General features: G+C 37.0%; 2 protein-coding genes across 3 annotated transcripts; one reads left to right on the plus strand and one right to left on the minus strand.

Moving 5' to 3' along the window:
- Window positions 1–1,397: 1,397 nt before the first annotated feature.
- Window positions 1,398–10,761, minus strand: LOC122992677 (pyridoxal kinase-like). The gene is made up of 11 exons (XM_044366548.1): window positions 10,485–10,761; window positions 9,024–9,078; window positions 5,417–5,521; window positions 4,844–4,927; window positions 4,702–4,736; window positions 4,350–4,435; window positions 4,030–4,075; window positions 3,821–3,932; window positions 3,420–3,556; window positions 3,269–3,335; window positions 1,398–2,824 (listed from the first exon to the last, which is right to left on the minus strand). The coding sequence occupies exons 1-11, from the start codon at window positions 10,563–10,565 to the stop codon at window positions 2,703–2,705; spliced, it is 930 nt and encodes a 309-aa protein (XP_044222483.1). The 5' UTR covers window positions 10,566–10,761; the 3' UTR covers window positions 1,398–2,702.
- Window positions 10,762–17,314: 6,553 nt separating this feature from the next.
- Window positions 17,315–26,968, plus strand: chpfa (chondroitin polymerizing factor a). 2 transcript variants are annotated; one of them, XM_044366304.1, is made up of 4 exons: window positions 17,315–17,809; window positions 19,408–19,972; window positions 21,811–21,993; window positions 22,145–26,968. In XM_044366304.1, exons 1-4 carry the CDS (start codon window positions 17,520–17,522, stop codon window positions 23,405–23,407), a joined length of 2,301 nt encoding a protein of 766 aa, XP_044222239.1. In that variant the 5' UTR covers window positions 17,315–17,519; the 3' UTR covers window positions 23,408–26,968. The 2 variants fall into 2 exon arrangements, with proteins under 2 accessions (XP_044222239.1, XP_044222240.1); XM_044366305.1 differs by having other exon boundaries at window positions 17,583–17,809; window positions 19,692–19,972.
- Window positions 26,969–27,725: the final 757 nt, after the last annotated feature.

A 27,725-nucleotide genomic window follows, 5' to 3' on the forward strand; every position in this document is an offset into this window, starting at 1 on the left:
ACACTGCTTTTTGAAAGACCAAAAAAAAGCCAAAAAGGTTGGAAATCACTGGTTTAATCCTTAACAATGTGTTGTATTTTAAAAGCTCGCTATATCATCCATTGTGTCAAATCTCCATCTGAAAAGTAACTAAAGCTGTCAAATAAATGTAGTGGAGTAGAAAGTACAATATTTCCCTCTGAAATGTAGTGGAGTGGAAGTATAAAGTAGCATCAACTGGAAATATTCAAGTAAAGTACAAGGACTTCAAAACTGTTCTTCAGTACAGTACATTAGTAAATGTACATAGTTACTTTACACCACTGAACAGCGCACAAGACAAACACTCTCTACCAGACATTTCTCTCCAAAGTCTCACCTGAACACATAGACAAGGCCCTGTCATCAAAGTCCTTTCATCCCCTGAATAGGTGTGCATGTTTGATCAACTTTGGACCTCTTTAGCCCTCTGCTGGTGTGTTTGCTCAGCTGCAGTTTTAATTAGAGCTGAGATAAACTGAGGGATCAGTAACTCGCTGTATGCAGGAGCCTCAAGGCCTTCTGTGTGACAAATCTGGTATGTCTGTTGATATTATGTTTTATCCTGCTGGATTCATCCCTTCTCTTTCCCAACAAAACCTGGAGTTTCTCACTCAGCTTGTAGATACTGCCCACAAATAAGATGTCCTCTTAAGTGTGTTTACTGCATTCAGGTCGCAGTCGGGTAGACATATTGGCCTGTCTGGTTATTTGGGTTAATGCTGGCTAGTCACACTGTGGATTAGTGTTGGCAAAACAGAGCTGTTACCTGCCCCTAATCACACAATATACAGCTGGCGGGACAGCTAAGAGCATTTATTTGTTTCCCTTTCTTCTTTATTTCTTTACTCTTGTCAAAACACCTAGTTTGACTTTCCTTTCTTCATCTCCACCATACACAAAATCAAATGCAATCATATATTTTTTTAAGTAGTTCAGCAGCCAACATTTTGAATACCCTTTTAAACAAGACATTTCTGTTCTTCTGAGGTACATTTTTTACATTAGAAATTTAAATGTATGTGATATTATACCAAAATATTTATGTAAATTAGTTTGGAACATTTACATCTCTCTATTTAGGGTAAAATTCATGACATATTTTTCCACTTTTTCCATTTCAAGTCTGTACCTTCCATACCTATTGAAGGAAAAAAAAGGCAATTACGAGTCATCACTTGTACGCAGATGTGGTAAGATGACCTCAGGGAACAATTAGCTCCCTCATGTAAACATCATGTTACACAAGGTTAGGCTCTAGTATGCTCCTTTACCCAGACTTAATAGACCTAAAAGCAAAAGAAATATTGCACCCTTGGGAGACTCATCTAAGAAAGCTTGCAAAGAAAAAACATTAATTAAATTAAAAATCAAAGCAGTTTTCAGTAAAAGATTAATAATTTATTATTTCTGTTCTCATATTGCTCTATATCAGAGCAGCAGCTCGAAGTTTGGCACTTGACTTTCTAACATTATGTGTGAGGATCGACTATTACATTGGTACATCAAAACATTCACAACCAATGTTTTTTCTTCCTAACTGCGTTAAGGCTATTTAAACAGCGTGGTCTCTCATACCGACTCTTTTTTGTTTGAGATATGACAACAGTCAAAAATGAAAAAAAAAAAAATATCATTAGTAAATAGTGTATAGTAAAGATTATCTGTGCAAATACCTCAATTTGAGATGTTAACATGTTACACATCTGCTAGTTCAAGAACACATTGCATAATTAAAAAAGAAGGTGAAAAACATTTCCAGAAAATTGTTTAAAAGAACCATTTCAGACATCAACTATAATCACGATTATCAATAAAGTTACAATTTGTCTAAAACAAAACAAAATGAAATAAATTGGGGTAATGAAACTAGACGTATAGACCACATACTAATTGCATATGATGTTTGACATTTTTTACAATGTTATACGTTACATATCTCAGCACTTATAATCCATTCTGAATGTATAAATGTGGTAACACCCAAGTTCATTATAAGCACATTGCATGCATTCATACCTTTTTATAATAATCATTTCAGAAAATTCACAGTGCAATGAAATACTCTGACATCATTGTTATTATTATTACAATTATTACATATAATTTCACCAGAAGCTGTTAACCCCTTTGTTTTTGCATTATGTACCTAACGCATCATGTTTTGATTATATTGCAAACAATGATGTGCTTATAATGCCTTGTGAGAAACACACTTTAAGTACATTTAACCTACTATTATAGCCATAATAAGTAGAGGCATGATCATGCATGCATCGTTTGGTTTTGTTTATTTCCTATTCTTAACCGAGATGAGTTGTTTTATACCAAGAAATAATTTTCAGCATGATAAAGAAGATTCAAGTACACTTATCACTCAAGTACACTACCTTTAAACCTAAACATCGTTGTCTAATGTTCTTTTTTGTTTTGATTCTAGGGCAGATGATGTCTACACAGGCCATAGTACAGACACATATGGCAGTGATTCCAGTGTGCAGAATGTACATATAACAAATCAAATTTTTTCCTCATGAAAAACACAGTGGTACACCCTCAGAGATTCTACTGTATAAGGCAGAGACACGTGACAGTCTTTGATGTGAAGATCCTACATGTATCGCCCAGATTTAAAGCTGATTTGTACCAGCGAGATGTGAATGTTCACGAAAATGTCTTCAGTCTTAAGACTTTTGTAAGACCTTAGCTTCTACTACGATGGCAGGATTCTCGATGTCAGCTTTGCTCTGAACCATCCTCAGCTCCAGTTGTGCAGGGCTAGGCCTTTTCCCAGGGCCAGCCACCTCTGAAAGAAAAAAAAAGATGAGAAGGAGAACCGTTGAAAGAAAACACCACGATTTTGAACTTTGGCTTACTGGTCAACTTTGCAGTCAAAGGGTAATTCTGGTCCATGTGACTGTTGTGGCTGTTAATATGTAGCTATATAAGAAACAGTTACGTCATTACTTGTTTGCCTCCTCCTACGTGTACTTTTACTCATTACCTAACAATGGAAAATCTGTGAGATGACAGTAGAGTGAAGTAATCAACAGAGATGTGTTTCTTGACAATCACTTTTTTATATAATGTTGGTGGCCATTACATAAGGTATATCACTGGTTCACATATTACTATTGATTGTGTAAATACAGTACTAACAGCAGAAGGGAGCAAACACTGTTCCTTCACCATTAAAAAAAAAAAAAAAAAAACACAAACAGAAGACAATAAACAAACACGCACACCCTACCGTTAGCATAAGTGATGGTCCTCTTAATGACATGGTGCATGACTGAAACAGTCTTTTCACAGGCAGCCTGTGAAAAACAAAAAAGAAGACTTGATTACATACAGCTGGCATCATTAGATTTCCTCAGCTTACTGATTATGTGTTTTCTGACCTTCAGGTCTTTGGGGTGATGGTGAGTCCAGGCTAGCAACATGGCAGCAAACAGGTCTCCTGTACCCACAAATACAGCATCGACTTTGGGGATGTCCATGCAGATTCTCTGACTGGTGTTGGTCCCATCTGGTTTCACTACAGTCAGGACAGACAAGGCAGTGATATTGATATTTTTTTTATGTAGATGACCTTATACATGTTATTAGGCTAAGACACAAAGTAAGGTTGAAAACAGAAGAACATCCCATCCCCCACTCATTACAATGCTGTACTTTTATCCTGTTTAACCAAAAACTGGCATGAAATGCAGACGAATCCAAAAAAAAGAGTTGAATCCCAAAATGTCTTCTAAACAGCAGTAAGGAGACGCTTTTCTGGAGAAAGTTGGTTGCTCTTTACCTGTTTTTTGGCTCCCCAGGGCCAACAGGAACTGGTCCCCATGTTTCGAGGGCAGGTCTGTACTAGTGAGGACCACAGTCTCTGGACCCATTTTATGAAGCAAGTCCATCACCTGGAGAGTAGACGGGGTCTTATTTACTCAAGCTTTTGTACCGCTTGGTGTCACAAACTAAATCCAAATAAGGCAGGATGAGAAGTACTGTACTCACCTCAAAAGCGTCTGACTCTGTGTTGATTTTCCTCCCAGTTAATAGCCTACGGAGAAAAGGGCAGAAGTTACAGATGCATCCATGACAATTAACATTAAACTCACACTTTCCCTCACTTGTATCCTGTACAAACATTTATTATTTGTTAACACCTTATATCACAGTATTTGCCTGCAGATGTCTGTTATGTCTCTTCCTATTAGATACCAAATTAACCCCTTTCCTTCATTCTCTTTTTCAGGCTGGTCTGTTTGCTGTTTACTATTACTATACTCCATTTACTATTTCTTTTCTTTAATGATGACTAGAAGTGCACTCACTCTGCTTCAAACTGGTTCGGGGTGAGGATGTCGGCCAAAGGCACTACTTTGTCCCTGTAGACTGGCAGCAGCTTCTCTGGGACGTACTGTAGCGGGCAGCAGACACAAGATTTTCTTATCCAAAAGCATGTTTTTGTCACCACTTTACAATTACTTTTACAAAATGATGAAAACAAATGAATGAAAATTCCTTTAACATAATTCATTTTATAGACTGAATATTGTAGAAAGTTCAAATTCATATAGCACTTTGAAAGTTAACTTTTTGAACGGTGTGCACCACGAGTCCAAAATTAGCACTCAACAGGTGTATAATGTAGGATAACAATATATGTAGAGGAATTTACTGTACCATAGCACCGTGGTCTCCCATAACAGGATCGCAAACTGTGGAAAAGAACACAGAAATTTAAGCTTTGTTTGGACTTAAAAGTTACACTCAATAAAGTTTCATAGTTCACATTTATGATTGAAACAACTAATCTTACACCTACCATATACCAGGCTGGGATTGGCCTTCTTCAGCTCCTGAATAATATCAACCACCATCTCCAGGAAGGACGTGTCCCTGCTGTAGCCTGAGGAGGAAAATGAAATCAGCAAAGTAAAACAGAAACATCTGACTTTATTATTACAATTGCTTATTATTATTATTACGAATTTACTGTACATTATTGCATTTGATGCTTTTTTCCCATAAGTTGACATGAATAAACCACACATGCATGCTAACGTTAACCAAACTGTCAAAATTATGTAAAAAAAACGAGAAACTCAGATTTTTCATGCGATGATGACCAAACCAATTCACATCTGTCTTTAGCAGCCCAAAGCAAACAGTCAGTCAAAGAAATGCAAGTAGACATTTTGGATCAGCATAACAATAACTTTTGGTAGAAACCTGCACCCCTTAAAATACAGCAGTACGTTGTAAATGCATTGAATTCTTGTCTATTGAGGCTGCTGTTAAAACTAAGTGGCCTTAAAGCGTTCATAAGCCATGCCGCTGTTTTTTAAGCTTCCTATTTCTTTACCCTGGTCTACATGGATACACTCCTCAGACTCACCTGTGAGGATGTAGTCATAGTGGTTCACCTTATTGAGTTTGATACCCTCATATAGCACATTCAGCTCCTCTGCCGTCAGTACTTGCCCCTTCCAATGGGCGTAGCCTGAGATACAAAAGAAAAAATGGCAGACAAGACATCTTCAAGTTCTTAATGCTGCTTGGATTTATTCAAAAACACAAATAAAGAAGATCAAAGCTGGCAAAACCAAATCATTTTTATAAAAATGAAATCTGAGTCATTTGATAGTGTGTGGTGTCAATGAGAAGAGCGGACATTTAAAATTCCAGACGTGTTAAGACATTTTCTGACTTTGAGAAACAAAAAATCAAGATGTTTGTGAAACATAAACCAAGAAAAACACTGTAATGTTGTATAAATCATGCTGTATATAAAACTAAAGAGTAGACATGCAAGTGTTTTTCTTCTCTGCGCTCTGTCTTCTCATTCCCTCACTCCCTCTGCTGAGGTCCCCCTCCTCCGTGTGCTGTCAGGGGCCAAACGGGGCCTCCAAACAGACTGAATGGGATGCCTGTATCCTGGCTGTCAGCTTCCCCCTTCCTTTGTCCCCCCTTCACCATTAACCTAGAATAAACCCCCTCGACAGCTCTTCTGACTGCTAATGATTGGACACAGAATGGACACTCACAAACAAATTACATCCATACAGGAGCACAGCGTTCACACGGAGCCCAAACCTGACTCAGTGCCAGCGAGTGCACCTCCTGCAGCGAGGACTTAACAGAAAGCTCTCTGGAGGGGGAAGTGTACTTATGCCTCCACTGAAAAACTAAACTTCTGAGTATTAATGGGTTTTTTTTTTTACAAACACTAGTATAAACTAGATGTGGGATTACACCCCACACAGTTGTGTAATTTAGTCCAAATGCTCAAGACCGACCACTTTCCTCTCTCACAGGACCGAATGTTTATATTGATGTAAGTGGTTGCTGTGCAAATGTCTCCTGCCCCTGTGGTGAAAACACATTCTTCACATACTTTGGCGCATGAACCCAGATTATATTCCTATCCTCTCTGCAGGTGCCTCAGGCCAACAAGTTTCAATTTAACAAATAACATTAACATTATTACTGCCCCACATTACAAAAGAACTATAATAAAGGTTATCTGTGGGATGATGATATATAAAACAATTGACATCAACCTTTATACTCTATGTGATCACCAGGATTTTGCAACAGAAATGACTTCCTCCTATCTAAATGTTACAATTTTTCCTCCTGTGACCTCTTTGCATTTCGAACTACTCGGTTCAACGAACAAATGAATCATCAGAAACACAAGACATTCTGGGAAACAAGGGTGGTGCCGCATTTCAGGTCCAGACTACCGTACGCACTTATTCTATACAGTGTAAGCTAATCTTAATAGTGCACTGATAATGTTACTGAAGGCTGTACGTTAAATGTCATTCTAAATCTGTTTCATGGCCTCTGCTGAACCGCTCTGTTCAGTTATCTAAATGCGGTGCCTTAAAGCGAGGCTGTGTTGAAAGAAGAAATATTGCCTTCTTCTCTTTCAAAGGAAAAGCTAACTTCATCAGCAATAAAACACACCGCTGCTCATTTCAATACATGCTGTTAAAGCATTACTTGGTCTGGTATGACCAGCAGCATATGGTGGCTACTGTTTGCTAATGTTAGCAAATTTTAGATATTACAGTGTAACTGACATTACTGAGTCAGTTTCCTGACTTTATTTTCTGCTTATGGTGCCATTTCACTCGCTCTCAGTCAGGCCAAGTAATGGTGGTTTCTTTAAAGCAAATGACTAAAGAGAATCCATCATCCTTTAAATGCTTCTTGTGGCCACAGCGGCCTCTGTTCAGCAGAATTAACATTTGTCTCGCTTTAAAAGTATTAAAATGTGTTTAATTACAGCTTTAGATGATATCACATTATGCAGGATTATTTTTAATTTACTGTCATTATAATGTTTTAAAATTGAACAGCACAAAATCCTTTATATTCCTTGACACTTACTGAAGACTTAAACTATTGCTACAATACATTAGAGCTGCAACTAACACTTATTTTCATTATTGATTAATCTGCCAATTATTTTCTCAATTAACTGATTAATTGTTGTATGAAAATAGTGAAAATGATTGTTATAATTTCCAAGTCAAAGGTGACGTCTTTAAATGTCTTATTTTGTTTGATTCAACAGTCCTAAACCCAAATATATTCAGTTTACTGTCATGTACGACAAAGAAAAGCATTAAAACATCACATCTGAGAAGCTGAAACCAGTTTATTTTTAATATTTGCTTAAAAAATGACAATTATTTGATTATCAAAATAGCTGACGATGAATTTTCTGACGATCGACTAATCGATTCATCAACTAATTGTTGCAGCTCTATTATAAATACTGCACATACATGACTTATTTAATGGAGAACTGATCATCACACTGAATCGATTTACTTAAAAAGGAAAAAGCTCAAATTTCTAGTTAATGATCTTTCCTCAAAGGTGACGACTTATGAGAACTGAATTTGTTCCGGCAACATCAGATGATTGTTATAATCAAATTTACATTCATTAAATTAGCAACTTTTAAACTGTTCTAATAGTGGATTTTTTGTGTAAAGAAGCAAAAACCTTTGACTGTGCATCAACCTTAAAATCCCACAGATTAAATTTAAATGAAATCGCAATACATCTGGAGCTAACAGAGGGAAGATAAACTGATCAGAGATAAAGGTTGTTAGAAAACATTAACTTTTTGAGTTAAACATAGTACTAGAGTCCCTCATGTAGGCTGACTGATCACATGAGTCTTATAAACCACGCATACAGGGTTCATCAAGGTCTCCACAGTAGCAAGTCAAAGTACAAAAAGCACAAGACAGTGATTAACTCAGTACATGATGTCCTATACATCACATATTTACCCCCACACCTAAGCCTCCTAATTAAAAAAGGTACACAGTGGAGTCTTCCTGTAAGCAAATACAGTTTTGTTTGCATTCACTGTTTCACGCTCAAACATGTTGTGTCTCTCCTTCAAGCCAAACAAACCAGGGCTGCAACTAACGATTATTTTCTGGATTAACTGATTAATCGTTTTGTCTTTAAAATGTGAGAAAATTGTGAAAAATTAAAAAATGTTATTATTTCCCAGAGTTCAAAGTGATGTCGTCAGATGTCTTGTTTTGTCTGACCAATAGTAAAAATCTCTGAGCTGAGAAGCTTTTGGGGATTTTTGTGCTTAAGAATGAAATAATTGCTGATTCATTTTCTATAGATCATCTAATCAATTTATCGCCTAATTGCTGCAGCTTTATAACAAACATGAAGTCGTCTTTTCATGTGTCCTTGTGTGCATGTGTTGGTTAAGTGCAAGATACGAACAAAGCTGTTAAAAACGTTGCTCCACAGTGCCACTAGTGGTCAAAAGTTCCACAGTGTACCTTTAAACTACTGTATGATGCTACATCCATGTAACACATCAGTAAATAAAAAATATCCTCATATCTGATCGATAAAAAAGATAGAAAGTTAAGTTGTTAAGAAAGTGGAATTTTTTTTTATGATCACTCAATTTTCTCATGCAGGCCATTTAAAAGCATTCAGCTAACCTGTGTGATTGGAGAACTGCACAGAGTTGATAGAGTCCACTTCAAAGCCCAGAACCTGAGAAGAGATTAATGAAGCAGCTGTCAAAACAGAGAACGACGAAGTCTTTTGTAAACGAGCTTCTGACTTTCACTAAACTGCAGGAACAGTGTGTTTGAGCTGTAAACCACAAATATTGTATATTTCAATACTGTTATAAGGATCTCGATGCCTTCTTCAGCAATTTCTGGGGACTGAATGAATATCAACCTGCAGAGACATGAAACTTGTTTGACATAAGGACTTCAAAAGAGATCCTCTTGTCAGCTTGTATTGTTGTCTCTGCATGATTGATACAGCGAACATGTTTTGGCAAGAAATAGGCATGGTGCTCACTAAAATGCATTTACAAATTGAAACTTGTTGAAAGTTTGATTCATACAGAAATGGTACAAAAAACTTTCTCTGTCAAGAGCAGGAAGCAACACTCAAAATACTTAAAAACTACTGTGTGCTTTCTAATATTTCCAGCACCGATATAAAAGGATATTTCTAATACTTATACTTACGTATATGTAAAAACATTGGTACGGTTGTTTTGATGTTTCCTTCTTTTCACACAGGCACAATGTACTATCCTGTAGAGCATGACTTAAAGGATAGGTTCAAGATTTTGGATATCTGCCGCATTTACAGCCTTTTTTGCATAAAACTTCCTCTTTGTGTTTCCTTGGACAGTGTTTCCCTGTTGAGCTGCAATGGAAGTATAGTAACAAAAAGAGGGACTGATCTGACTAATTTGGAAAGCTGAAGCTTTATATTAGCTTCGGATAAACTTTTAAACACATTTTTTGCACAGAAGGAGGACTGTGGATTTTGTCCCCCATCACTTACATTGTAAATGCATTATGAAAGGATCTTCTAACGGTCAGCATGAACAGGAAGAGGGATTACAGCAAGAAAAAATAGTTTCAATGTTCATTTGGGCTCCTGACTGCTGTTATAAGACAGAGTTGAAAAACTGTCTTTTAAAATTCCACCCTCCTCTGTTGAATTAATATCGATAAAACTTTTAAAATTGGTTTGCACAGCTTCCTACCTGTAGCTGTTCTGTACTTTGTTAATAATTGGTGTAAATAACAGGCAGCCTACCTCTAAATCATGGTGAAACTCAGAATTATTATATTACAGCACATTTGTTTTCAAGGATATTTACCATTTATTTTACAGCTATCGTAAGCTAGGTAGATAAATTCTTAAAAAAAAAAAAAAAAAAAAATCAGTAAACGGCCTCTGATGTTTCAGCAGAAACGGGAAGGTTCACATTTACACATTTAAGACTCCTTTTATAGGAATCAGGAAGTCGTCATTTTCATATTTGTCCTCTTTAACTGTTTTTCTTTCTTGGTGCCTGAGCAGAGACGTTTAACACCAACAATACAGCCACCTGAATCTTAAAGATTTGGGTTAACGTTAGTTGTTACCTGCAGCGGGAATGTTGCCGACTTGTTCCCGACGTAACCCCTGACAACATGACTCTGAACGGACAACACACGACAGTCCATCCCGGCTGTTACACTGGCTGCGTTTAAAAACACCGAACAGACACAACAGACGCGATAAATCCTAAAGCAGCATTAAAACTGTGTCCGGTCTCTGACACGCTGAAACTTAGCATGAGAGCAATAACTCCAGCAGTGAAGGACAGCTGCGCTGCTGCTGACAGTTACTGTTTCTCTGCAGGCAGCTACAAGGACACCTAAACTGGTGCGTTCACAGGCTCGAGAGAATTGTGGGACACACCAGCTTCCTACCAGAGACGTTCACTGCCAGCTTTTCTTTTTTTTTGCTTTTTAAAAAAACTTAATTTAGAAAACTACAGTAATAATAATAATAATAATAATAATAATAATAATAATAATAATGAAAAATAATAATAATAATAATGTTATCAAAACAAGCAATTGCAAAGTGCTTTACAAGACAGAGATAAAATGAACAAAAGATAGAATACAATGCCAGATACACATATATATATCATTAAAAACAAATATAAAATAAATGACTGTATGTAATAAAATAAATCAATAAAAGAAGATTATAAGAAAGCCTTATGATAAAAGTGAGTTTTCAAAAGCAACTTAAAAGACTGATTATGCAGTCCTCAAAAAACAACAATAAAACATAGTAGCAGATGCAGCAAGGCTACATTGACAATAAACAAAAATAGATGCATAAAAATAAAAAAATAAATAATAAGTACATGTACTCATTACTGTATATCTGAACAGGCTGTATATACTGTACATAACCACCTACCATATTTATATAAAGTAATTTCTTTTGTTTGCCATTTAATATTTTTCTCAGCTCTTCACTTCTTTGCATTATTTGTATCCTGTTTACAGTTCACAGAAATGGTTCCACTTGTACATAGTCATTCCTTGTGTATATTTCTGAAGATTGTTGTGTTGTTATTTTGTACACTGAGAGCCACTAAACCGGGGTCAAATTCCTTGTATGCAGAAACATACTTGGCCAACTAAACATATCCATTGTACCATAAACCATTTATATATTTAGATCCTTAATAAATCACACAGATGACCCCGTACAGGATATGACGTATAATACACCCAGGTTATTTATATCTCATTATGACTCATGAACATTTTATTCAGGTGTCTGATCGTTTGTGTAGAAATGTCTTTTACTCCTCAGCATCCCAGACAGTCCGCCACTTCTGTACTGAAGTGCAGGCACTATCAGTATCTGACTTTCACTTATCAATGTCCTGACCATGTTTTTATGATCTTAATATCTAATATTCCTCCATTATACAACTTGCAGTGCACACTATGTTAAAATTAGTAAAGCAAGATGTGTTTTACAGTGGAATACCTCTGCGTTAAGAAAGTATTGTTTCAGTTAATTTTATTTTATTTATTTTAGCTATTAGCTAAAAGCTTTTTTAGATAAAAATTTAAAGAAGACAATTGTCATGTGAAACTGAATATGACTTTCTGTTTTCAAGAACATGATACATGTACAATACAATCAATAAATGAATGACTGAATGAATTCCCTGTGCAATAACCATCTGATACCAATACATAGACTGATCATATATAGGCATACATACTAATCGTATTAAGTTTATATTCAAATTGTGCAGTAAACATGTACAAACTGTTGTAAACAACTGTATGTAGCTGCTAGACAAATATGTGTATATCTCTATGCATGTACATACCTCACTGTATGCACCATGTGACTATTATTAGTCTGTTGTGCATACAACTATCCCCTTACAAATCAATATACACCATATCCAGAATATAGCACATACATTTTCAAACAATACTTCAGAGTCTTAAAACAAACAAACAAACAAACAAAAGTCAGATTTTCTGGCCTATCATGTCTGAATTATGATACAAGATATAACCAAGTAATACTAGAAAGCACTAAGAGAGAACACACCTCTGTACATACCTCTAAATATTTTATTTTAATAATAAATAAATGTTTACAGTACACATATTTGATCTGCATCTTAATATGCATCAAAGTAAACACGTAATGAACAATTACGGTGATTAGATGTCAGTGGTGTCCATGATTTTAGATAAATACCTAAGAACTGTCTTCTTAGAAAATTAGCTATTTACATTCCAGTATATCTTATAGTCCTCACCAATAAGAAGTTGCCAGTTAATTATAAGAAAGTGGTTTGGTGTCATTGTTGGTTTGTAATGAAATGTTAGTTTACAGTAAGAATTATTCACCCACAATGGACTCTTTTATTTGAACTGTTTTTCAATACTGAATCACAGTGGATGTAATTAGTAATTAGTAAAAATCAACTCAAGAGTCTTAAATATAAACATTTTTAAAAAATGGTTTCAAATTATGAATTGCATGTAATCAAATGTTAATTACTGCAAGTCATGACTTGTCTTGAACCTTGATCATGGCTCAGCAATCTGAATAAACCCTCTGATGATACAAAATCTTGATGAATTAAGGTGAGCATTTCAGTTTCCACCAGAGGGCACAAGAGGACAGAGATTTGCTTTGTCTGTTTTTTACTGATTGAAAAACATAGAAGCTTCAGAACTGCAGAAGCCTTTTGAATAAGAGGAAAAACATCTTCAAGAATCTAAAAAAAGGACCAGCTGCCCTTGACTTCTACCATACCATGACCTGGATGACTGAGAATCTTCACAGGCTTTTGATGTTCATATATTTTAGTTACAGTACACATCAAAGACAGGGGCCTCATGATATGAAGTGAGGAAAATTCAATTAGATTTTAAATAATCAGATAAGCCTTTAAAGGGATATGATCATATTGAATCATCTCAGGCTTTTAATGCTATTTCAACATGCCAATCCCTTTTTTTCTATTCATTTTCCCAGGACTATGAAAACAGACCAAACCTGCAAATGTACCAAACCTGAAGACCTGAAACTGGACATTGAGGAGTTCTGTGATTCTGCTGCTGATGCGGCTCGGCCTGTGTGGGTCAGAGGTTCAGACAGGGGGAGGATGGATGTCTCAGTGAGATGGGTGAGATCAGGGCCAGTGAGTTTGAGGGATCCACTGAGCAGACTGCACCTGACATCTGGGTGAGGAGCACAGAGGCCAGAGTACGGCAGCAACAACAAGAGCCGGGCGGATGAGCTGAGAGCTGAGCTGATCATCACTAAAATGCACCAGGAGCAGCTGCAGAGAGAGAGAACTGTGGTGAGACTTTTCTTGTGGATTGTTAATAATGATACTCTTGAGAGATGTGATTACAGCATGTCAGTGCACTGTTGTACTTATTTCAAAGTCCGGATAAATCCTGAAAATGTGGAATGGATAACAATGTAAGGTAAATTAAATGATTCAATGAAAAAAAAATCCATAGATTTCATTAGGTTGTAAAAATTTGTGATTGTAAAAAAAAAAAATCATCATTCTTCTATTTTACAGTACAAGCAGGAAGCTCAACTGACTGTTAGTGAAAGCAAAAGAAATGGCCGGAGAAAAAAAAGATGAAATACTAAATAATAAATCATTTATACATCTGAAATCATACAAATTTATGAGTACAATCAAATGGGATATACACTGGGATATACACACGACAGAAGATGATTTTTCAAATGTTTACTGTTCATAATTCTTGCCTTTATATTTAATTATACAATACAAATTTTTATCCACTATCTTAACGCATACAGTATACTTTGGCAACACATACAGTATGTATCTACACATAATGCAAATACAATAAAGCAAACTGAGATTGAAATTGAAGAGAGTTCAAGTGTTTCATTGACCGATTTGATGGTTTTATAGGTTTCAACAGTTTATCGTGTTCTATGTCATTATTTTCAGATGTGTGAAGGTTTGCATTTGCTGATGGTTATGTGTTATATTTAAATTCATTTTAATGAACGATAAAAATTTGAACAAACAAAACCAAAACCAAACTACAAACTAGTGGTAACGAAGCACAGTTACGTAGATACTGTCCTTAAGTACAATTTTAAGGTACTTGTCCATTTTGTATTGCTTACTTTATTCTTATCCGCCACTACATTTCAGAGGAATGCTTTGCTGTGAATTAAATTGCCCAACAGCGTATGAAAAATCTAGCTTGCACGTTATATTTTCTTAATGCAGAGGTATTCAGCTGTAAAACATAAGTTGCTTTCTTAGTCTTAATGCAGACACAAAGTTTGCCATGTGAGTTGAATAATGAGAAAAAAGGCAGTTAAAATTAATATTGGATCAAAAAGTGAAAGTCTTGTACTGCTGTAGTGTGTAGAGTGTAATGCTGAGGGAAGCCTAAGGCTAAAACGTATCTGTTTTTTTGCTGCTGTGCATCATTAAAAAAGTGATATATGCTATATTTATGAGTGCTGACGACTTCATCTGTTATTTTTGTGCAGACAATACCTGCAGCTTAATACAGAGATGACGGAGACTGTCTGTGATGTGGATGAGTCACCAACACTCCTGCACAGATCATCAGTAACCTGGATAATGTTATAACCATACAGAGATATTAATACCTGGGTTATGTTCTGTATCACATCCTGATATGATTACAACCAGAAAAAGTCTCAACAGGGACCAGTGCATGTAAAAATACTACCTAAAAGATGATGTTGATGATATGACACAGAACAGAAGGTCAGTGTATACAGGTACATTTAAAATAATAAAGAATCATAAAATTATTATAATTGTATTATAATAAAAATATAAAAACAGTGAAAAGATCGATTGCCGGTGTCTCACCAAGGGTCCTGCTTACAACATTAAAATGCTCTTTACAATTAAAGCCTAAATAGGGTTGCAATTAACGATTATTTTCATTATCGAAATATCCATTGATTATTTTCTCGAATAATCGATTAGTTGTTTGGTCCATAAAATGATGGAAAACTTTGAAAAATGTCGATTGCTGTTTCCCAAAGCCCAAGGTGATGTCTTCATATGTCTTATTTTGTCCACAACCCAAAGATATACAGTTTAATGTCATAGAAGAATAAAGAAATCAGAAAATATTTGAGAAGCTGGAAACAGTGAATTTGGACTTTCTTTCTTGAAAAATGACTCAAAATGATTAATCGATTATCAAAATAGTTGCCGATTTATTTTCTGTCAATTGACTAATCGTTTCAGCTCTAGTTCATACAGTCCGCTGAAATGGAATGCAGATCTGAAAACATTAAATAACAGTATGAAAATGCATAATATATGTGATTTATGTGAAATGTACTGAAACAGCTTGCACAGTTATCCACCATGCTGTTCCCACAGCTCAGTGAAAGCCAGAAGCTCATTTAGAACAGATCTTGTACAGACTTCATTGTTCTCTGTTTTAACAGCTGCTTCATTAATCTCCTCTTGGGTTCTGGGCTTTGAAGTGGACTCTGTCACCTCTGTGCAGTTCAATCACACAGGTTGGCTGAGTGCTTTTAAATTAAATGGCTGGCGATTAATGTAATAGTTGGCAACTAACAGATTAATCAACTAATCCTTGCTGCTCTACCCACATCAGTAATATCAATCCAATAATATAACATGTAATAATATAACAGGGGTTATTCTGCATGCATATGAGTGCATTTATTTTTGATGATTAAGTGCATTTTTGTGGTAATATTGTACTTTTTGAATGCCAGTCTGGAGTATTTTTAAATTTCAATATTGCTCCTTTAATTTGGTAAAAGATCTGAATATATATTCCACCTCTGCTGAAAACATTACTACTACTTCAGCACATATGACAACAAATATAAACATTACCTGATGCAGACCATAGACTGTGTATAAAGATGTTACAGAGGGACAGAGGGGACCAGTGGTGGAATAAGTACTCAGATCCTTTACTTAAGTAAAAATACCAATACAGCAATGTAAAAATACTCCATTACAAGTAAAAGTCCTGCATGAAAAGTCCTATGTAAGTAAAAGTATATAAGTATCGGCAGCAGAATGTACTTAAAGTATTAAAGTAAAAGTACTGTTTTGTCCCTCTGACTGATATATTATTAATACTGAAGCATCAGTGTGTAAGCAGCATGTTACTGTTGTATCTGCTGATGGTGGAGCTAGTTTGAACTACTTTATATACAGTTAGCTAGTTTAGTCTGGTGGTTCCCCCCAAAGGGTCACCAGATAAATCTGAGGGGTGGTGAGATGATTAATGGGAGAGGAAATAAGAAAAAACAATGTTCTGATACACAAATCTTTTTTCAGTTTTAGGACTTTTTCTCTAATCTTTGCTTTTTGGTGAAATATTGAATCATTTGAACATTTATTGAAATGAAACCATGTGAGAAGTTTAGGGGGGAAAATCACTATTTGGTGGAGCTGTTAACAACTCATAGACGTCTGAAATATGACCCAGACTTCACACTTCTTTTTGTAAGACATCAAAAGCCAAAAAGTTTGGAAACTTTTTTCATCTTTAACAATGTGTTGTATTTTAAAAGCTTGTTATATTATCCATTGTGTCAAATCTTCATCTGAAAAGTAACTAAAGCTGTCAAATAAATGTAGTGGAGTAGAAAGTACAATATTTCCCTCTGAAATGTAGCAGAGTGGAAGTATAAAGTAACACCAAATGGAATACTCAAGTAAAGTACAAGTACTTTAAAATTGTACATAAATACAGTACTTGAGTAAATTAGGACTTTGGTTGTGCTCCAGTTCACTCAGCGGGTCTTGTTGTGTATCCCTCCGCCCCGCGCAGCCTGCGTGCAGAGAGCCACAGTCTAGAACTAGTCCCGCCTCTGACGTCTGACGCGTCTGGCCGGGGAGGAGCCAGGTAGCGGCTATACTGACACGTAACAAGACTGCGTGAATTTTTAAGGAAGAAGCTACATCTTTCCCTCAAGTTGGATGTGGATACGTCTGCTTCTCCCTCAGACTTGATGCACAGTTGACCCGCCGCGGACCGGAGGCCTTCGAAGCGACCCGGTACTCTCACAGACAGGAGCCGACGCGCAAGATGAGATTTTCGGCGTTTATTTCTGTGCTGCGGTCGGTCGGCCCGGTGATAATCGGCATTTCTTTAGGGTTCACGTTGAGTTTATTGAGTGTAAACTGGACGGAGGAAGCGTGTGAACTAGACGGTAAGAAAGTTGAGGATGTGACTTCGGGTCAGGATGGACAGCTTAAAGGAGCCCGAAAGCCCAACTCCATCTCTACTGTCAACGACGTGGAGTCCGAAGAGGATTTTGAACCAAAAATACTCCCATATAAACAAGTCCAGCAGAGTGCCCCTAAGAAAGTTTTCAGGTAAGCTTTTAGTGCCCATTCACAGATGAATGCATCCTTTATGACTGTCAATAAATGGCTTATATTTGTTGTGATGCCACATTAGTGCACAGAGTGCTACAGTGCACCAGGCCGCTATAAGTTAGCTCATCCCTTGTAAATAATGACCTAAATCAATTGTTAGTCCTCATAATGCATTATGTACAGGTGCCACTAGTTGCCATGTGGGTATGAGATTTTAAACTCTCAGCATAACGAACAAAACGCCATAAATATAACTCCAAAGTTGTGTTTCCTCATTGTTGTTTTAGAGGCTTTATCAAATTGCTGCAGAAAGGTTGATAAATTGTAAAGTTTACAGCCCCACTTCCTCTGCTGCTTGCCAACTAACATTAACTGCGGTGGAGCTGTGATGTTTAGAGATGCACCGATACTTGTACCGATACCGATATCAGATATCAGTCTGATACTGACTCAAATAGCTGGATCCGGTATCAGTGACAATAGGCCGATCTGTTATCAGATACCGTTATTTTAATAATAAACAATTCAGTAAATGTGTATCTATGTATTTATTTGTTGCATTTTGTTTAACAAAGCAAGGAAAGCTTTAAGTCAAGCTTGATGTTGCCTTACTCATAAAAGAATGACCTCAGTCTCTTCCACACAGCGAGGCTTACAGCTTATTAATAAAACAGTAGTATCGGATCAGTACTTGGTGTTGGCCGAGACCCAAAGCCCAGGTATCGGTTTTAGCATCGGGACTGAAAAAGTCACATCAGTGCATCCCTATGTTTTGTCCTCCATGCTGAAGGAGGCAAACATTTCCAAGATTTCTTGGATTGTGACCTTGTAGAAATATTAGCCTTCACGCCTAAAGTGGTTGCACTTCTGGGAAAGTCTTAGTTTTTTCTGAGGAAGAGTTACACTGAGGTCAAACATTCAAGCATCCAGGTTTCATAGGAAACCTGTCCCATGCAGTGGTTTGCGCAATAAGAAGCACAACTGATGCCAAGTATAGCACAATTGGAATTAAAAATCGGGACATGGTAGCAGTGATGAATCACATTGCAAGTTCTTGCATGTTTACTTTTCCAGAGAACTTGTGTTTTTTCTCGGAAGTCTTTGTGTATGTTTTTCATAAGTAAATACTTTTTTATCTATGAAATCAGGTGGACCGAACCAAAGATTTGATCTTAGTATTGGATTGGATTCAAAATTTCTGTATAAAGTCTGGCCTCTATAAACAATTTTAGTCATTATAATTCCAATTAGGTCTGCAACTAACAATTATTTTCATCACTGACTAATCTGCTGATTATTTCATCCACTTACTGAGTAATTGTTTAGTCCATTAAAATGTCAGAAAATGGTTAAAATTTTTTGGCAATTGATTAAATTCATATTCATAGACTAATCATCTCAGCTCAAATTCCAAGTGATTTCATGGTCAATAAACAAACTGAACACAAAATTAATATAAACAAAATAACTTATTTTGGTGGGACAACAACATGGAGAATTGTTAAGCATTTTTTGGCCGTTTATCTTCTAGTTTTTTGATGTAATTTTGTATTCAAAGGAGCATATATTCAGCAGCTGTTTAATGTCTTTTTCAGGGCTAAATACATAAGCACAGAATTGGGTATGCGAGAGCGTCTGTTCGTCGGGGTCCTGACATCCAAAAACAGCATTAATACCCTGGGCGTAGCTGTCAATCGCACCATTAGCCATCACCTGGACACAGTGGTCTTCTTCACTGGCATGCGCAACCGCAAAGTCCCTCACGGCATGTTTGTAGTCTCTCATGGAGACGAGAGACTGATATGGAACATGTTTCAGACCATCAAATACATTTTCGACCATTATATCAATGAATATGACTGGTTTTACTTTGTCCAAGATGACGCCTACACAGAAGCTGACAGGATCAAAGAACTTGTGGATCATCTGAGTATGGATCGAGAGCTCTACATGGGCAGTCCTGAGGAGTTCATAGGTGGGGAGATGGAAGGGAAATACTGCTACGGAGGCTTCGGGTATCTCCTGTCACGGACTTTGCTCCTGCGACTTCAGCCGTTCCTGGAAAACTGTAGGAATGACATCCTGAGCGCCAGGCCCGATGAGTGGCTTGGAAGATGCATCATTGATTACACCACCACAAACTGCGTCAGTGAATATGAGGTAGGTTGAGAGTATCTTTGAAGGGGCACATGATCACATCACTCAACTAGATCTTCAATTTATGATTATTTTCATTATCAATTAATCTGTTGATTATTTTTTCGATCAATCAATTAGTTGTTTGGTCTATAAAATGCCAGAAATGTCAACCTTAAATGTCTTGTTTTGCCCCAATTTTGTACCAGTATTGCACAACCCAAATATATTCAGTTTTCAGATCAAAGAGGACTAAAGAAACCAGAAAATATTCACATTTAAGAAGCTGGAACTGGAAAATAAATTAATCAATTTATTAAGAGGTTTTAGGTCCTTTTTTAAACTTGCAGTTTACTTATTCAACACCATACCAGCATATCACACCTTTTAATAATGCATTTATTACACACATTTCTGAATGTGTGTTTCTTAATGTTTGTTGTTAAGGGGAACAGAATGAGGCCGTTATAGTTAAAATGAACGAGGCACCACAAAGAAAAAATGTTGGAAGACTGTCATTCAGAACAGGTGTGTGACAGGTTACAGCAGGGGTTCTCATTCTGGGCAGGAAAACAAAAATGTCACGGCAGAAATCATGCTTTGCCTCTGGGACAGCACTTAAAACTGACAGACGGCTATATAAAACTGTAATTACCATGCTAGCAATGAGGTGGTATTTATATTACAGAGTAGATTGCTAATACCCTTCAGTCTTTTCTTTTACTGCTCCAGGAACAATAATAGGTAAACGGGCAAGCAGAGCACAGCTGACTTCTGCCTTGCTTAGGTTCAATGGTGTGAAAATCCCCTGTGGGTCAACATGCTATGCTCCTGTAAACGTCATTAGTATTTAAGGTCAAACAAGCTCTATCCCTGATCTGTCCCAGTGCCCTTTCAGGCGACGGCCTCATTGTTGCATTCAAGACAGTTCACATTAAAATACATTTCCTGAAGGTAATGAACCTAAATGTACCTTTACTTTACACAATATCCACTTTTTGTAGTTGACTTATTCTGTAGATGTTGTCTTCTGCTTTCATTTTCTCCTCCTTGGTCATGACCACAGCAGGAAACCATCTTGTTTGTTACACAGTTGAGAGTGAGTTGCATGGCTAACTAAAGTACCCTGAGCCAGACGAGCTCCAGCAGAGCCCCCTAGATAAGGGAGAGAAGCGGGGGGAAAGTTGAAAGGCCTGGTATGAAGAAAACAGCTTGAACTCAGAGCCACACATCAGTTTTTCCTGTGAGAGAAAAGAGAGAAGAGAAAGAGAGAGAAAATTGACAACAATTAGCCGCAGAAAATGCCTCTATAAGTTCACCACTAAATGCCGTGAGCTGTTAGCAAACATTTAGTCTTACAGCTCAGTTAAGCAGTGTCTCCATTGTTTGTTCTTTTAATAGCTTGATCAGATTGGATTCACTTTTTTTAATCACTCAAGCTCCTTAGGTGGTTACTTTGTTTTCAGCTTAAGTAACTGTGTCTTTAAATGGGATTCTGGTGCCAGTGTCGATCATTTGTATTATAGGTTTCAGCTTTAAGTTCTTGACTCACGGCTTTTGTCGCCTTTTTAATCTGAAAACTAAGATAAAGTATCTCTGAAAACCTTGGGTTCCCATAACAGATTCTGTTCCTGAAAGTGACCAAAACTTTAACCAAAATGAATCTCTGAATTCACTTTACTATGCATTTATGGTTGAAACCACCCTGTTTGCAGTGGAAATGAGCCCAAGATAGCGTGTTAAGTGTAGCGTTTGAATGGAAGTAGCGCAGCATAACAACTAAGCTTGATAGAACATTAGTCATGTTTCTGTCATGCTGGATTTAAGACTCCTCATGACAAGACCCCTCTGTTTTTTCACAGGGGCTTCACTACCACCACTATGAGTTGGGAAAAAACTCAGATCCAAGTAAAGAACAGAATGAGCAGTTCAAGAAAGCCCTGACTGTCCATCCAGTGTCTGACCCTGAGCAGATGTACCGGCTGCACAGATACTTCACTGAGATTGAACTCCAGAAGACTTACGATGAGATTGCTAAGCTGCAGGTAAGCTGATTGTCTAGTGTCACAAATCACCCTTGGTTCAGCCAAAAATAAAAACCTGGCTTCCTTCTGCTTACTTCTGTTTTCTGCTACTAGTACTGTCAGTGTGGGTTTACAGCTATTTAGATCTCAACACTTCTTGTGTTTTTCACAGGCAGAAATAAAGAATGTGAGTGTGGTTGCTTTTGAGGGCAACCGAAGCGCCCAGTGGCCAGTGGGGATCAATCCGCCCTTTGAGCCAAAATCTCGGTTTGAAGTTCTGAAGTGGGAGTACTTTACTGAGAAGGAGATTTATTCATGCATCGATGGCTCTCCTAAGTGTGAGCTGCACGGCATTGACAGCATGGATGTGGCTGATGTGATTGACATAGCCATGGGAGAGCTGAACAAGAAGTACAAGCCTGTGTTACATCTGAAGAAGCAGCAGCTGATTAACGGCTACAGGCGCTTTGACCCCATCAGGGGCATGGAGTACACCTTGGACTTACAGCTGGAGGTGGTTAACCAGAAAGGTCACAGCCGTTCCATCACCAAGCGGGTTCACCTGGTGCGACCTTTGAGCCGGATAGAGATCATTCCAATGCCCTATGTCACTGAAGCTACACGGGTTCACATCATAATACCTCTTACCCTGCAGGAACGGAGCTATGTTGACCATTTCCTCGAAGTCTTTGCCTCAAATGCCTTTGAGACGAATGAAAATTCCATCCTAACATTATTGTTTATTTATGACCCAGTGGAGGCACAGCAAGTTAACCAGAATGACATATTTGCCAGCGTGAAGACTCAGATAAATGCTTATGAACGCAAATACCCTACTGTGAAAATCCCATGGATAAGTGTTAAGACCGAAACACCATCCCAGATCAAATTCATGGACATTATCTCAAAGAAGCACCCGGTTGACACGCTGTTCTTCCTGGCAAACGTCAACACAAATGTCAATTCAGAATTTTTGAACCGCTGCCGTATGAACTCCATTAACAACTGGCAGGTGTTCTTTCCCATCCATTTCCAGGACTACAACCCCGATGTGGCTTATCACAACCAGCAGCGTCCAGCCACAATTGATCTGGTCAAGGATGCCGGCCTTTTTGACCGCAGGTCATTTGAAGAAGCTTGTTTTTACAACTCTGACTACATGGCAGCACGCACACGAATGGCGGCGGATGTCCAAGAGAATGAGGAGATTCTAGAGACCCTCGACATCTACGACATGTTCGTAAAGTATTCTGGCCTGCATGTATTCAGGGCAGTAGAGCCGGCATTGCATCAGCAGTACCGCTACCAAGCTTGCAATCCACGGCTTAGTGAAGACATCTATCATAGATGCGTTCAGAGCAACTTAGAAGGTCTCGGTTCTCGCTCTCAGCTCGCCATGCTGCTGTTTGAGCAAGAACAAGGTAACAGCACTTGAAAACACCAGTGAAACGTCTATGCCAGCATGAGTTCAAATGGATGTTAAAAGCTGTGTATTTCTCTAAATAGCCTCTTGATGCAAGCTAGAATTTGGGATTCGACTAAACATAAACATGAGCAACACTTGCATTAATTTTACCCTAAACACAGTCCGTGTTTGGGTTTTAGTTTCACACAGCTAGACATCTTCCAGTGTGCATTGAAGGTTATTTGGTGCGTGTATAACATTTTAGCTAGTTTGGAAAAATGAATGCAGTACATTCCTAATGAAACCTTGTTATGAAATGTTTACAATACTTATCCATTCAGATGAGTTACTAGAACCAAATGTTTTTGAAACCTGCATTGAGCAATTCTTGAGCACTAGGTTCCAGCAGCAGCATCAGAGCCTTGACGTACTGTTGGATTATCCAGTTCCTATGATTAAGGTGTCCACCACTGTCCAGCAGTCATAGGATAACATAAGTAACCCATTGGTGGTATCTTTTTCTCCACCTGTCTAGTGTTATTCCAATATTCACTAGGATTTTTATCCTGGTTTTGTGCACCAACTCCTTTCCATTATTTTGCACTAGGTGGGTAGCATACAATAGACACGAGATAATGTGCAGGGTATGGCTGCCTTTGGATATGTTTGATGAGGTCAAAACAATGATTTGAAAGTGGCAGAAAGCTGCAGTGGTGTCAGAAGTACTAAGCAGTCATTTGATTCAATGTTAACATCAAAGCTATCATTTGAATGGAGCTATGATGTATAACCCTAATGATACATGGCAGCACAGTCTGTGTGCCCCTTCACATAAGAGCATTGAAACACTGAGCTTTTGATATTTACTGATTTGAGTATTTACAAAAGCATATCGTACATGTGCCTTGTCACTGACTTTTCATATGCTGGCTGTGTTGAAATGATCTTTTATGTATAACAGTTTCGCAATCCACCCCTTCAGGTGATGCATAGCTGCTGTTTTTAGTCAGAATTTTGGTATTGTTGCAACATGATTACCCAATATGAATGAGTGGGAGATGTTATCTCTCACTGTGGATAAAGCCTATTACATTGGTGGGAGAATTTAATGTGTTGTTTTTATGGGTGACTTGGAAATGTTATGATCCTGTTCCCAGGTTTTATACGTGCCTCAAAGTAGGGAATGGCGTTTGTAGAAAATACGCATCATTGGTCTTTAGAGGTCATAGATGAAGGCTAGTGTACGTATACCAGTGTACAGTAAGCCAGTGTGTATCTGAGTTAAATTCTTCTCTTTTTAACCTTTTCTTGATGTTGCAAGGACATGTATCTGCAAGAGACCAAGGAGAATTATGACTAATCTGGGAAAGAAATCACTTTAGTAAATGTTTGAAGTGATTGCCCAGGTGTTTCATTTTTTTTTCAAGAGTCCTTCATGAAGTAAGTGGTACTTTGAAACAGTATTGAAATTATTGAACAAATAAATGTATGAAACATTTTTGGTAACGGTTTATTTTACAGGTCTCTTGATTTTATACTAATTCCCTGGTAAATTGCAGGTATTAAACGATTGTTTTTATAACATTTTACAGAGAGGGTGATGTGATTTGGTAGAAATTTTAATTAAAAACTTTGGTTTAGTTGATAAGAACCCAGGCATTAATGTTTGGGTTCATACATATTTGTCAGTTTCTAAAAATTCTAAATGAAACTCTTGACAAACTGACAGAATATATTTGTTTGTTTACTTGTTTTCAGTGTGTAGTTTTGTGTGTCAAACAAAATATTTGCATATTAGATTTTTTCAACAATTTCCTAAAAGTAGCAGCTGTGTAACAGTTCATTCTTAGAATATTTCTTTGAAAGAATTATGTAGTGATATACAGGAATTGTGCTTGTTATAGAGCCTTTAAGAAACAACCTAATATGCTAATATGTAGTTTGACACATAAAACTGCACATTGAAAACTTACCAGATAAACAAACTTGACAGTTTTTTTAAAGTTTTTTTATAATTTGTAAAATTGCACCACCCTCTCTGTGAAATGTCCTAGAAATTAACCATTAAATTCCTGCATCTTACCTCCCAGGAAATTAGTATAAAATTAAAGAACCTGGAAAATAAAGCATTTCCATATTTATCCACGTCACCAATTATAGCAAGTTGTATATAGTACTTTAAAAGCTGATGTTAAACTGTTCCAAAGTATTTTGGAATGTCTTGTTAAAGATTTTGTAAGTTATTGAATGAGGCCATTGTTCTCCATTTCCTGAGCTCAGTTTTAGAAATGGTTCCTTGCTCCCAGACGCAGTGCAATCCAATGGGAGGTCGTTTCTACATAATTGAGCGGTGGTGGAGGTAGCGGTACTGGACACAGGAAAGTTATGAGTGCAGGTTACTTAAAAAGTGCAATATTACAGATAACACAACTGGATAACTTCCCGATAGAGGAGAGAATTTTTAATCTCAATGGCAGTTGCTGCAAGTACAGCAGTGTGTGCATCACAATACTGTCCATTACGATGCATAAATTAAGACTCACGCTTTCTGTTTGTTAAGTAAATACACTGTATTTTTTTGACAAAACCTTTAATGTATTTTGCTGACACTAGACACTTTGCATAATCAAATTTACTGTAAAATACATAAAATGAAGGCAAGTCCTTTTTATTTAAATTTAATTGGAGTCAAAGTATATGTTGGGAACACTACATCAACAATGGTGATCCTGAATTGTGTTTGCTGTATTTTCTACCATGTCAACACAGACCATAGAGGTCAGTTGTTGCTGACTTCTTGCATTCATTTTATGACGCATCTCTTTCTTGACGAGAGCAGTCTTTCACCATGACAAATACTCCGGCTGACGTCATATGAATGTTCTCCTCGATTCTTTGAAGAGTATGACACTAATAATGTGCGCAGTTGTAAACAGAATCTTCCAAAAAAAAAAAACCACTGTGAAAAACGGAGGGCCAAGAGTACAATATGAAGTTATTGTGGTGATCTGTAATGTCTTTGCCTCCTGTAGATTTGAGAATCTTAAAATTAAGGGAGCGTGGCAGACTAATCACCCCGTGCTGTTAACACAGCCCTCGTCACTGAGTGGATTCTCTAAGTATTTTGTCCATAACTTATTTATCTGTCACTTCTCTATGAATTATGCAGATTCTGAAAACTTCCGCACTAACAGAGGTTTTTCATGACATTCTCTGTATATGTATAAATATTTTATAGACACTCTATTTTTAAACCTTTTTTAGCTTTATTTACACAGCAATTTATATTTTATTATTTCTGGTGACAAAATTATATATATTCTGTATCTAGCTTTGTATTTTGTGTCATGTCATCTGACCATGAAGACAATTTAAAATGTGTGCATTTCACTTTTCAATCAAGTAATTAATTTCAAAAACTACTTTCAGAAGGCTCACATTGTTTGGTTTACATTATTTTTCTGCATATGGGTACTAGTATAACCAAAGCAATACATTTTAATTAATGCTCATCACATTTAATTGTGTGCTGTAATTCCCAATGAACTGTGAATTATTGTAATTTTTTAATAAAGAGTATTTGAATATTTACTTTTTTGTTGTCTATATGTTTTTTTAGGATAAGAATAAAGGGTGATTTTTGTAAAATCCAGTTTGTCCTTTAGGTGTCAGCAGAAGAGCACATTTACTGTCTGCAGCACAGGTCCTAGACCAGTGTGGACTGCTGGTTGCTGAGGTGAGCGGCGTTACTGAACAACATTTAAAAATCAGATTTCTCTTACAAACTGGTATCTTATTCATTTTCCCTGCATGTGCTCTGTAACACTGCAGTTAATATTCTTGTCCATGTCAGACCTGAGGTATTCCTGATGTCTGGGGTTGGGTAACAACAGAGAAAATGTTTCAACCTTAATTACAGCTTTAGTTATTTCAAGGGTCCATATGCACTACCCTGAGGCATGCTGTAAAACCACATAACTACAGAGCAGCTGGGAGTTAATTGTAAGTCATTATTTTGTACTTTGTTTTACGTATGATCCCAGGACTTTCTCCTCCCATACAGGGACAGTTGTTTCATGTCTTCTTGAAACTGGTGCTAGAGTTATCTGTCTATTTTTACGACCATTTGGGTTCACCTGCAGGGTGTTTTGAGAAGAAGAGTTACACATTTGACTTGATAATAAGAGGAAATGTCAAGAAATAAATAATTATTTTGCCACTTATCCTAACTAGAACATAATGCTTCTTCAAATACCCTTTGTGAGTTGTCTTCCTAAAACTAACCTTTGAAAGGCCTTCACTTTTCTTGTAATCTTGTCATTTTTTTTCTACAACAGTGCCTCAGTCA

The sequence above is a fragment of the Thunnus albacares genome, chromosome 11 (assembly GCF_914725855.1).
Source record: "Thunnus albacares chromosome 11, fThuAlb1.1, whole genome shotgun sequence".
In the NCBI taxonomy this organism is placed as follows: domain Eukaryota; kingdom Metazoa; phylum Chordata; class Actinopteri; order Scombriformes; family Scombridae; genus Thunnus; species Thunnus albacares.

What these genes read in the sequence shown, in the direction of transcription:
- LOC122992677 (XM_044366548.1), bottom strand. Translation starts at nt 10,565, where the DNA reads ATGGACTGTCGTGTGTTGTCCGTTCAGAGTCATGTTGTCAGGGGTTAC. An exon ending in CCGAACCAGTTTGAAGCAGA is followed by an intron (nt 4,076 to 4,349) that starts GTGAGTGCACTT and finishes TTTTCTCCGTAG; the next exon opens with GCTATTAACTGGGAGGAAAA. An exon ending in CCTGGGGAGCCAAAAAACAG is followed by an intron (nt 3,557 to 3,820) that starts GTAAAGAGCAAC and finishes TCCTGACTGTAG; the next exon opens with TGAAACCAGATGGGACCAAC.
- chpfa (XM_044366304.1), top strand. Translation starts at nt 17,520, where the DNA reads ATGAGATTTTCGGCGTTTATTTCTGTGCTGCGGTCGGTCGGCCCGGTG. An exon ending in GCCCCTAAGAAAGTTTTCAG is followed by an intron (nt 17,810 to 19,407) that starts GTAAGCTTTTAG and finishes TGTCTTTTTCAG; the next exon opens with GGCTAAATACATAAGCACAG. An exon ending in ATGAGATTGCTAAGCTGCAG is followed by an intron (nt 21,994 to 22,144) that starts GTAAGCTGATTG and finishes TGTTTTTCACAG; the next exon opens with GCAGAAATAAAGAATGTGAG.